Source organism: Procambarus clarkii, chromosome 39 (assembly GCF_040958095.1).
Source record: "Procambarus clarkii isolate CNS0578487 chromosome 39, FALCON_Pclarkii_2.0, whole genome shotgun sequence".
In the NCBI taxonomy this organism is placed as follows: Eukaryota; Metazoa; Arthropoda; class Malacostraca; order Decapoda; family Cambaridae; genus Procambarus; species Procambarus clarkii.
Genome location: NC_091188.1, coordinates 15040382 through 15053133, shown reverse-complemented (window position 1 = coordinate 15053133; position 12752 = coordinate 15040382). Strand labels below are relative to the sequence as shown.

The window sequence follows — 12752 nt, the reverse complement described above, 5'->3', positions numbered from 1 at the left end:
TCTAGACGTCTTCAACTCTATCCAAAAATTCTCCTCCATTTCCTCGAATATACTTGATGGGTAGAGTGTGGCACTGTGCCTGGTGCCAGTGACTGGTCAGTCATTTACTGGCACCAAACAAGCAGTTATAATCAAGTGTGGCCGTGACCACGAGTGCACAGAGATGGGAATGAGTGCCAACGATGCCCATCAGTATTGGAATGTGTTCATCCGAGATGGGAAGCGACTTCTAGCTCTCTATGCCCCGTCTGCTGCCTTTGTTCCGGCTATGTTAAAATTATACTGTTGTGACGCTCAAGTTTTTTGTTTGCCGAATCTGGCCTTAAAGGTGTGGAATAATGTGGCGCCCACAACTTCTGCTTTCAGTTGTTAAAGACTAGTCCCAGAATTAAGAGGTATGAGTTATAAGGAAAAGCTAACGGAAATAAACTTCACATCGCTTGAAGAAAGTAGAGTTTGAGAGTTTGGGGAGACATGATTACCACATACAAAATTCTTAAGATAATTTATAGGTTATAAGGACAGACGGTTATGCATCGATGATAGTCGAACAATGGGACACTAATATGAAATTGGGTGTCCACATAAGCCCAGATAAATTATAAAAAAGTCAGTGTGAGATTAGTGAACAAATGGAATGAATTAAGAATTGAGGTGGTGAGGGAGGATTTCTGTCAGTGTTACTTCGTGTCTAGGCACGATAGAATCAAATATGCTCATGAGTTTGTAAACCTGTTAATTGAAATTTTAAAGACTGAACCAAAGTGCTGAAGCATAACCCTGTAAGTACAATTAGGTGACACCCTGTTAGTACAACTAGGCGGGTGTCCAGCAGAAATTAAAAGTTTTATGTCTGGATATAAAGTGATAAAGTTGTTCTTGTAGTGTTCTGGATTTTAGGATGCCTGAGGGAGAGTGTGTGTACAGGTGTGCATGTGTTTATCTGAGACTGCGGACACACTGTGCTTCACACGTGTCGAAGATGATTTGTAAAAGTTGTGCAGTAGCGGTAATTTTTCTCCATGAAAATTCTCTCGACTTGCCCCGCTTCCCCCATGGGTTTATTTCCCGACGTTCTCCTCCCCAGCCGGACGTACGCCTTTCTGCAGACCGCAGACTGGGGTGATGATTGAATGGCTGCGCCCTGCAGAACGGGGGCCGCTGCCCATGGTGTGGAAGGTTCTTCCTTAAGCACTCCTGAAGCGGGAGGCCCATGGAGGGGCAGTGAAGGGCCTCGGCGCTCCCTCCCGACGGGGGCCGCATGCTCAGAGGTCTGAAGTGCTTCATCAGGCGTCAAGGTGAAGCACGACACCGACCAAGGAACGTAATTAATCCTCCTCCTCCTCCTCCTCCTCGGGCTCCTGTGACCTGATGAGCGGGCAAGAAATACCTCCCAGATATTTGCTTCAACATTCTTCCTATTCTTTCTCGCGGAATCTGCTTTCACCTCACTCCTTGCCAGCTGATCCCCCTCCCCACAACTCCCACCCAAATATATCACCAAAGGTCTCCCCTCTCCATAAACCCCACCCATAAAGCACATGCAACCTCCATCCTTATCTCCACCTTCACCAGCACCTCTCCCCCCCTCCTGCCCCCATTACTCCAGACCCCCCCCAACACTCCACCCCAAATTAATGAGCTATCAGGGAGAGAAAATCATTTATTTTCAGGCGGAGGCAAGTTATTAGCAAGTTGCTGAAGTGGGTTACGCCGCCACAGTACGCGAGGGCCGCCACAGTACGCAAGGGCCGCCACAGTACGCGAGGGCCGCCACAGTACGCGAGGGCCGCCACAGTACGCGAGGGCCGCCACAGTACGCGAGGGCCGCCACAGTACGCGAGGGCCGTCACAGTACGCGAGGGCCGCCACATTACGCGAGGGCCGCCACATTACGCGAGGGCCGCCACAGTACGCGAGGGCGGCCACAGTACGCGAGGGCGGCCACAGTACGCGAGGGCCGCCACAGTACGCGAGGGCCGCCACAGTACGCGAGGGCCGCCACAGTACGCGAGGGCCGCCACAGTACGCGAGGGCCGCCACAGTACGCGAGGGCCGCCACAGTACGCGAGGGCCGCCACAGTACGCGAGAGCCGCCACAGTACGCGAGGGCCGCCACAGTACGCGAGAGCCACCACAGTACGCGAGAGCCACCACAGTATGCGAGGGCCGCCACAGTACGCGAGGGCCGCCACAGTACGCGAGAGCCACCACAGTACGCGAGAGCCGCCACAGTATGCGAGGGCCGCCACAGTACGCGAGGGCCGCCACAGTACGCGAGGGCCGCCACAGTACGCGAGAGCCACCACAGTACGCGAGGGCCGCCACTGTACGCGAGGGCCGCCACAGTACACGAAGGCCGCCACAGTACGCGAGGGCCGCCACAGTACGCGAGGGCCGCCACAGTACGCGAGGGCCGCCAGAGTACGCGAGGGCCGCCAAAGTACGCGAGGGCCGCCACAGTACGCGAGGGCCGCCACAGTACGCGAGGGCCGCCACAGTATGCGAGAGCCACCACAGTAGGCGAGGGCCGCCACAGTACGCGGGGGCCGCCACAGTACGCGAAGGCCGCCACAGTACGCGAGGACCGCCACAGTACGCGAGGGCCGCCACAGTACGCGAGGGCCGCCACAGTACGCTAGGGCCGCGTAAATCTCTTGACAAAAATACAAAATAAAAGTTTTGAAGTTAAGAAACTTTTTTGTTTATCTCAATGATTCAGTTGTAGTTTTTCTTGTGATGTAATTCTTTGCAATTTCAATTTCTTTCTTTATTATGCACCCCATACCCATCCCGTGGGCGGTGGTGTAAAGGGTTACAGAGGCACATAATCGGTTCAGGAACTGTACCTCCTAGTTCGTTTAGCTAAGCAAATAACAATATTTTGACGCTAGTTACAAAATTATTAATGTAGAAACGACTTGAAACTTTTGAATCTATTTTTTTTAACATCGATGTGAGCATATGGTAAGCTTCCATGTATTGGATCAGAACACGGTTGAACATTAAGTACGGTAACCATAACATGGTTTGAACCTCCTGTGTTGTGAACCAGAACATGTTATAATATAACAGACAGCAGCAAATCATCGGTCACTACTATTAAAATATTCTATAGGAACTTCTCCATGGCTCACAAGACGGGAGAGAAGATCCTGAAAACCCCTGTAGAAATAACTGACGTGACCCCTACTGACACCAACCTGATGATAGAACTAATACTATATCGATAGATTCAGCGACAACAGAAGACTGGAGATGGGCGAGGCATTATACGTAAAGCAAACCAAGCCACATGTCAGTAGTCTACTACCACCAAATTATACTTGACCAACCTCCTGAACACGACAGAACATAGAACATATTGAACTAGCCATCATGCAAACGTTGTCGTTGTTTTAGAGTTAGCTACTCAGAACTAAATGTCTATGTAGCACGGGCTACACAGAAGGTTTTATTACCTCCCAGTGAACACATAATTGAGTTCGGTTATTCGCGATAACCTTGTTACTGTGATATTTGGGTCAGAGTCTTAAATGAAGGTCAAGTTCCTCCCCCCCCCCCCGTTTCTTTTTCGCATCTGTTTTAGCGCACTGGTTTTAGTCTTGTTTTAATAACATTATCTTGGTGGCGGATATAGATGCTCAGTGTTTACTAGTGTGTCCCATTCTTCAACGGCTTTTCTGATCATTGTAGTCGCTGTGGAATTTGCATCTAATGCCGCTGCTGTCGTTGGATTAATGTTGAGTTTGATGCACAGGGCGTCAGTTGCTTCACATTCCAGTAAGTAATGCAATAGTGGCGCCTCTGCTTCTGTTCCACAGATGTGACACTCCTTAACTTTTAGTTTTATTACCTCACAGCAGCATTTGTAACCAAGTCTGAGTCTGTGTATGGCTACTGCAATGTCTCTGGGTATCTCTTTGTCATGCTTGAAAGAAGAGTACCCAATGGCTTGTTCGTACCACATCGCGGTGGATCTGTCTCCCGCTATTTTGGCTCTGTGGAAAATTTTGATAGTTGGGAGTATTTTCATCTTAATTTGCTCCTTAATCTGTGAAAAACTTGGAGGTATTTGAACCTGTACAACAGGTAGAAGAGTGGCAGTTTTTGCTAATGATTCTGCCTTTTCATTACTATTTATGCCAATGTGACTTGGTATCCAATTTAGGGTGATTGACAGCTGTAGATTATGTGCTTCTTTTCATATATTCAATGTTCTGATGCACAAATTAACAATTGATATTCCTACACTACCTGACGAAGCCGTCATTTGTTTTGCCGATGATATATGCATTGTTGCAAATACCCAAACTAGACTGCAAGCTCTACTTGATTCATTCGCTGCTAAAAGCATTGAATGTGGTCTTGTTATCTCTATAACTAAATCGAGAGTTCTCCATCCCAAAGAGAAAACTCATGTCCCTATATCTTTCCAGGTCAACAACCAGAACATTGAAACGTGTGGGCAGCACAAATACCTTGGAGTTGGTATTAACAGTGACATTGTGAATGATTTACACCGTAGGTTAAAAGAAAGACTAAAACCATTGAAAACACTTACTGGTAAGAATATTGGTATCAATATTAAATATGCTAGACTATTCTATATGATGTTTGTTAGATCTCTCGTTGATTATAATGCTCTGCACTTACTTAATTTCCCCTCCTCTGTGTTGGACAAACTTGAAGTAGTACAGAATGAGGCCATGAGGATAATTCTTGGTGCTCCAAGATGCACAAGAATCATCAACATGAGGGAAGAACTGAAGCTTCCAACCATACTAGAGAGAATCATGCAAGTCAACACAACTTTTTGCTTTAAAGTCATGAGAGACCCTACATCTCCTGTATTTCTCAGAGGCAAATTATTTAGTGCTGTTAACACACTATTGACTGGTGCCGACATACCAACTCACTCCTTCTATGATAAATAGCTGAGCAACAATGCCTACAATCTCATTAAACTTAACATTCCTTTTAAGTGCAATCTACCAGTCTCTGATATTCCTCTTTATCTGTACCCCACCATTCAAGTATCATACACACCTGTCACCAAGAAAGATAATGAGAATCTTGCTCTTCTCAAAGCTGTCACACTTGAAACAATTGCCTCCTCCATCGAGAATTTTAGATCTCACGAGCACTGTGTCTACACCGACGGCTCAGTCCAATCTTCTACTGGACGGACTGCAGCAGCATGTAGGTTTTATTGAAATAATATTTGCACAAAGACTGTCAGTGTCAGGTTAAACAACTGGCTGACCTCCACACAAGCAGAACTAGCAGCATTACATCTAGCTACCAGTACATTAAAAAACATTGGAGAAGGAATAATATTTTGTGATTCAAAGTCTGCTCTTCAAGCAATCGAAAACTTCTCCTGGAAGATCGACAGCAAGAACCTCATACTCCCAATTATAAATGCTAATTGCTGCACAGAGTAAAGGGTCTCGAATCTCCTTTGTATGTATACCTTCACACATAAATATAACCCATCATAATGAGACAGACATTGCAGCCAAATTAGCGTGTAACAAGGATGAAGTTGAATTAGATCTAGGTATCCCCATCTCTGGTATCAAAATTGTATTGGTCCAAACACTCAAGTCTGATAGGAAAGAACTTACTGACTCCCAACGACCTGAAAGTTCTAGTATAAAAAGCTATGATTTGTTCAGATCTGAAACCTATATCTATGGGCAGCACAAAACGTCCACTAGACTGTGCGAAACAGGGGTTGCAAGGATCAGGTTGGGTTACCGTTACCTGTGGCAGGTGGCTGCAGGTGACGGATCTCCCAATCCTGAGCACTCCAATTGCAAACTCTGTGAGCAGGAACTGCAGCACGATCTCCCGCACTTCATCACTGAATGCCCAGCTATTAGACCTTTCAGACCAGTTGGCATGAGGTACCTGGACCTTTGCAATTACTTTATTCACTCTCGTATTCTTGAAGATATCCTCACAGTGTACCCAAAATTTGCCAGTGCAGGCTACTAAACATATGGCCCTGTGTGACTAACCATCCTGCGAGATGGGGACTTTTATTACCACTGCTGCCTTATTCACTCTTGTGTTGATGATATCCTCAAAATGCACCCGGAGTCTGCCAATGCAGACTGCTTATCTCATGCCTCTGTATGACTAACCATCCTGTGTGATGGGGATTTTTTAGCATCACCTAGTTAGCTTTTTTTTTGACACATTGTACTCCACTTCATATAGTCTAGGGTAGCTGCACTAATGCAGATGTACCTCATGTACTAATAAAAAAAGTAGGATTTCTGTGATGAGTTTTATATTATCTCTTTGCTGGCTGGATAACAATGCCTGGAACGAAGATTTCGAGTCGGTATGAAAGATGACATCATGTAAATTATTCTCAATTGCATCTTTTATGTCCTCCTTCAGGGCATATGATTCTGTGTGCAATGTTGAGCATCCACTATTCATGCTCCAGTAAGCTTCATGGTTGTTAGTGTAATCTGCTGCCCCAACAGAATCTTTCTTGATCAACTGATCCGTCTGTGAAGGTGTGAGTGGTTGTAGGTCTGAAGATGGTTTCCATTTGTTGTTCTATGACTGCTTTGAGCCTCTGCGTGTCACATGCTGATTTTCTGGCCGGTCATCCTTCAATGATTATCTTTAGACTCGATTCTTCCCATGGAAGAGGCTGCCGAAAGTGTTGATATGTTCTATCTTCTCCTTTGTTTTTAATAGTCCATTTCAAGTCGACTTTCTCTAGAATCTTTACTAGATTATCTGTCCATCCACTTGTACTATATTGAAGGTTTCTGTGAAGCGATTTCTGTATGATATCTTTGATTGATAGTCTGGTGGTGGTTCCAACAAGTTTTGCTATTATGGTGGTTATTCTTTGTTTGATCCTGTTTTCCAAGGCTGGTAAGTTGATTTCCATTCTTAGATTCTCTCGACACATCCATATATGTGCTCCCAGCATTGTTCTGAGAACATCATTTTGAGACTTCCAGTTTCTCCCATTGGTTATCACTGAGGGATGTAAGAGCAGGAGCAGCATAGTCAATGAGTGACCGAATTGCTTGAACGTAGTACATTTTGAGTACTGGTAGAGATGCAACATCTCTAAGACTTGTCAGGGAGCGCAAAGCTGAGTTTCTGGCTTTACAACGTTGCCGAAGATATTCAATTTCTTGAGTGAATTTCAACTAGCTGTCTATTATGACTCCAAGGTATTGAAAAGAGGTATCCCACTCAATTTCGTATCCTTGTATTGCGAGTCTGATGTCTTGAGTTCTCATTTTAACGGTCATTGCTTTGGTTTTATTGCTGTTTATTTTCACTGCTATGTGTTCCGCTTCCCTGCTGATGATGTCTAGGCATTTTTGTTCATGGTTCCTGGCGCCTTTACCATTGATGATGACCACAAAGTCGTCTGCATAGTTAAGCAGTTTGGCTTTTGGTAACTTGAGCTTCATATATTGTTCCATGAGATAGTTGAAAAGGAAGGGGCTTAGTATTCCTCCCTGCGGAGTCCCATTTTCCAGCCTCTTTAAGGAGGACGCTTTTCCTTGGAATTTGATCATGCAAACAGGAGACTGACATGATACAATGGACTTATAAGTGAGGCACCTCACTTTCGCTCTATCCCCGTCACCTCGTAACTATCACCTCATCCTCGAGTATATATCATGCAGCAAGAAATTGTGTAATCATACGAACTCTGCTTTTCATAAATAAAACTGTAAAAATGAACTTATGAGAGTTAATATTTTAACTTCTCAAGTGAGGAAAAATATTACGAAAATAAAGAACATTCACGCTAGAATAATTTATTTCACCCTTTCGGTCACATTTAATGATAAATATTATATATATATATATATATATATATATATATATATATATATATATATATATATATATATAAACTGAAAACTCCACACCCCAGAAGGATTCGAACCCAGACAATCAGGAGCACTATGCACCTTGGCGTACCTGGTACCTTAACCACTAGACCACACGACGGCACCGTGTGTGCAGTCGTTCACACTATAAATGTTTATAATATGTCTTGAGTTGTTGTTGTTTTAGATTTAGCTACTCAGAACGAAATGTTCATATAGCACGGGCTATGGTGAGCCCGTGAGTATCTTGAGTTCAGTGGTGTGGCTATAAAGGCAGAAATGAGGTGGGGTGAGAAGCAATGTCTTTAATTAGATAGGGGATATTAATAAGATATTGAGATAAATGTGTATCAATAATCCTACTTAAATCGCCCTTTAACTGATTAATAAAAAAATGGATCTAAATTATGCAAACCACTATTAATGTTCAAACTACATGATTCTGTGATCTGTATTAAAGCAGATTCAATAATGTGTCTATTGAAAATGACTTACAATTCATTTTTAAAGTAGCCCTCTCCCAATCAATTTGGTGAGGATTTTCTAACAAATGGACAAAGAATTAAACAATTGGCCGTGTTGGATATATATTTATATAAACTTGAAGGAGTTTTAGGAAGAAAAAATAGATTGTATGGACGAACAGAATTTCTTGTGTTCATCCTTTAACGCAAGGTGCCTGGTGCAATTATGATCTCTGAGTTTAACCAGTCAGGAATAATTAGCGTGGGAAGTTTCGCAATATGTACTGCCTCGGGTGGATAACTTTGGAGCAAGAGGAGAGTTTGAAGCATCTTGCACCAAGAGTCAGGCTTCTCCCAAGAGCCTGTGAACGGCCACAGGCGTTTGACAGTGTGTGAGTGAGTTGGGTATAAACGTCAGCCGCCTCGCATGGGTTAATAAACTTCTGAAGTTTCCTTTATTGTTATTTTTATATTAACTTGTTTGAGTTGATTGATTGCAGGCGGAAATGTGAGGTCACCAACCTTGTGCTTGCGTGGGTCACCAACCTTGTGCTTGCGTGGGTCACCAACCTTGTGCTTGCCTGGGTCACCAACCTTGTGCTTGCCTGGGTCACCAACCTTGTGCTTGCCTGGGTCACCAACCTTGTGCTTGTCTCGGTCACCAACCTTGTGCTTGCCTGGGTCACCAACCTTGTGCTTGCCTGGGTCACCAACCTTGTGCTTGCCTGGGTCACCAACCTTGTGCTTGCCTGGGTCACCAACCTTGTGCTTGTCTCGGTCACCAACCTTGTGCTTGCCTGGTCACCAACCTTGTGCTTGCCTGGTCACCAAGTAGGGGGGTATAAATGCTCTGACCTCGCCAGCCTCTGGGTCAAACACTACTCCTCCATGCGAGGTGGGGCTCCACTCCTCCATGCGAGGTGGGGCTCCACTCCTCCATGCGAGGTGGGGCTCCACTCCTCCATGCGAGGTGGGGCTCCACTCCTCCATGCGAGGTGGGGCTCCACTCCTCCATGCGAGGTGAGGCTCCACTCCTCCATGCGAGGTGGGGCTCCACTCCTCCATGCGAGGTGGGGCTCCACTCCTCCATGCGAGGTGGGGCTCCACTCCTCCATGCGAGGTGGGGCTCCACTCCATGCGAGGTGGGGCTCCACTCCTCCATGCCAGGTGGGGCTCCACTCCTCCATGAGAGGTGGGGCTCCACTCCTCCATGCGAGGTGGGGCTCCACTCCTCCATGCGAGGTGGGGCTCCACTCCTCCATGCGAGGTGGGGCTCCACTCCTCCATGCCAGGTGGGGCTCCACTCCTCCATGCGAGGTGGGGCTCCACTCCTCCATGCCAGGTGGGGCTCCACTCCTCCATGCCAGGTGGGGCTCCACTCCTCCATGCCAGGTGGGGCTCCACTCCTCCATGCCAGGTGGGGCTCCACTTCTCCATGCCAGGTGGGGCTCCACTCCTCCATGCCAGGTGGGGCTCCACTCCTCCATGCCAGGTGGGGCTCCACTCCTCCATGCCAGGTGGGAGCCCCACCTCCATGCGAGGTGGGGCTCCACTCCTTCATGCCAGGTGGGGCTCCACTCCTCCATGCGAGGTGGGAGCCCCACCTCCATGCGAGGTGGGGCTCCACTCCTCCATGCCAGGTGGGGCTCCACTCCTCCATGCCAGGTGGAGCTCCACTCCTCCATGCCAGGTGGGGCTCCACTTCTCCATGCCAGGTGGGGCTCCACTCCTCCATGCCAGGTGGGGCTCCACTCCTCCATGCCAGGTGGGAGCCCCACCTCCATGCGAGGTGGGGCTCCACTCCTCCATGCGAGGTGGGGCTCCACTCCTCCATGCCAGGTGGGGCTCCACTCCTCCATGCCAGGTGGGGCTCCACTCCTCCATGCCAGGTGGGGCTCCACTTCTCCATGCCAGGTGGGGCTCCACTCTCCATGCCAGGTGGGGCTCCACTTCTCCATGCCAGGTGGGGCTCCACTCTCCATGCCAGGTGGGGCTCCACTCCTCCATGCCAGGTGGAAGCCCCACCTCCATGTGAGGTGGGGCTCCACTCCTCCATGCGAGGTGGGGCTCCACTTCTCCATGCCAGGTGGGGCTCCACTCTCCATGCCAGGTGGGGCTCCACTCCTCCATGCCAGGTGGAAGCCCCACCTCCATGTGAGGTGGGGCTCCACTCCTCCATGCGAGGTGGGGCTCCACTCCTCCATGCCAGGTGGGGCTCCACTCCTCCATGCCAGGTGGGGCTCCGCTCCTCCATGCCAGGTGGGGCTCCACTCCTCCATGCGAGGTGGGGCTCCACTCCTCCATGCCAGGTGGGGCTCCACTCCTCCATGCCAGGTGGGGCTCCGCTCCTCCATGCCAGGTGGGGCTCCACTCCTCCATGCGAGGTGGGGCTCCACTCCTCCATGCCAGGTGGGGCTCCACTCCTCCATGCCAGGTGGGGCTCCGCTTCTCCATGCCAGGTGGGGCTCCGCTCCTCCATGCCAGGTGGGGCTCCACTCCTCCATGCCAGGTGGGGCTCCGCTCCTCCATGCCAGGTGGGGCTCCACTCCTCCATGCCAGGTGGGGCTCCACTCCTCCATGCGAGGTGGGGCTCCACTCCTCCATGCCAGGTGGGGCTCCACTCCTCCATGCGAGGTGGGGCTCCACTCCTCCATGCCAGGTGGGGCTCCACTCCTCCATGCCAGGTGGGGCTCCGCTCCTCCATGCCAGGTGGGGCTCCACTCCTCCATGCCAGGTGGGGCTCCACTCCTCCATGCCAGGTGGGGCTCCACTCCTCCATGCCAGGTGGGGCTCCACTCCTCCATGCGAGGTGGGGCTCCACTCCTCCATGCCAGGTGGGGCTCCACTCCTCCATGCGAGGTGGGGCTCCACTCCTCCATGCCAGGTGGGGCTCCACTCCTCCATGCCAGGTGGGGCTCCGCTCCTCCATGCCAGGTGGGGCTCCACTCCTCCATGCCAGGTGGGGCTCCACTCCTCCATGCGAGGTGGGGCTCCACTCCTCCATGCCAGGTGGGGCTCCACTCCTCCATGCCAGGTGGGGCTCCGCTTCTCCATGCCAGGTGGGGCTCCGCTCCTCCATGCCAGGTGGGGCTCCACTCCTCCATGCCAGGTGGGGCTCCGCTCCTCCATGCCAGGTGGGGCTCCACTCCTCCATGCCAGGTGGGGCTCCACTCCTCCATGCGAGGTGGGGCTCCACTCCTCCATGCCAGGTGGGGCTCCACTCCTCCATGCGAGGTGGGGCTCCACTCCTCCATGCCAGGTGGGGCTCCACTCCTCCATGCCAGGTGGGGCTCCGCTCCTCCATGCCAGGTGGGGCTCCACTCCTCCATGCCAGGTGGGGCTCCACTCCTCCATGCCAGGTGGGGCTCCACTCCTCCATGCCAGGTGGGGCTCCACTCCTCCATGCGAGGTGGGGCTCCACTCCTCCATGCCAGGTGGGGCTCCACTCCTCCATGCGAGGTGGGGCTCCACTCCTCCATGCCAGGTGGGGCTCCACTCCTCCATGCCAGGTGGGGCTCCGCTCCTCCATGCCAGGTGGGGCTCCACTCCTCCATGCCAGGTGGGGCTCCACTCCTCCATGCCAGGTGGGGCTCCACTCCTCCATGCCAGGTGGGGCTCCACTCCTCCATGCCAGGTGGGGCTCCACTCCTCCATGCCAGGTGGGGCTCCACTCCTCCATGCCAGGTGGGGCTCCACTCCTCCATGTGAGGTGGGGCTCCACTCCTCCATGCCAGGTGGGGCTCCACTCCTCCATGCCAGGTGGGGCTCCACTCCTCCATGCCAGGTGGGGCTCCACTCCTCCATGCCAGGTGGGGCTCCACTCCTCCATGCCAGGTGGGGCTCCACTCCTCCATGTGAGGTGGGGCTCCACTCCTCCATGTGAGGTGGGGCTCCACTCCTCGCGTCCAGGTGTTGTTCTTGTAAATATATTTTTGTCACCATTATTTTCTTGTATTAACATAAGTGTGTTCATGTGTTAATTTTATGTTTTCTTGTATGATAGCCAAGTGTATGTTATCAGGGTTTCAGGTATCTTTTTCATGTGTTTGTTAACGTTTAATATTTCAGTAAATTGTGTTCATTTTTCATTTGATTATTCTTCATATCCTGTGAAATTTTCACAATGCAAGAGCCAAAACAGCTTTTTTTTATTATTGATGCGGAATGAGAACCACATTACACCTTCCCAATATAGCTGTGATACTGTTTCACGTCACAATATATATATATATATATATATATATATATATATATATATATATATATATATATATATATATATATATATATATATTAAATATATATATTATTAAATATGACCGAAAATGTAAGATTAATAATTCTAACGCGAATTTTCTCAATCTTTCGTACATTTCGCTTCACTGTTGGAGGTAAATCA

General features: G+C 49.4%; 1 protein-coding gene across 1 annotated transcript; it reads right to left on the bottom strand.

The window, feature by feature from the left end:
* Positions 1-8785: 8785 nt before the first annotated feature.
* Positions 8786-12057, bottom strand: LOC138372546 (uncharacterized). Its single transcript, XM_069338022.1, has 2 exons — positions 9261-12057; positions 8786-9150 (listed from the first exon to the last, which is right to left on the bottom strand). Exons 1-2 carry the CDS (start codon positions 12055-12057, stop codon positions 8786-8788), a joined length of 3162 nt encoding a protein of 1053 aa, XP_069194123.1.
* Between the last annotated feature and the right edge of the window lie 695 nt (positions 12058-12752).

Excerpts from the sequence above, each read along its gene's own strand:
- LOC138372546 (XM_069338022.1), bottom strand. The coding sequence starts at position 12,057 with ATGGAGGAGTGGAGCCCCACCTGGCATGGAGGAGTGGAGCCCCACCTG. Across the intron at positions 9,151-9,260 it reads GCCCCACCTCGCATGGAGGA|GCAAGCACAAGGTTGGTGAC; the intron begins GTGGAGCCCCAC and ends GTTGGTGACCAG.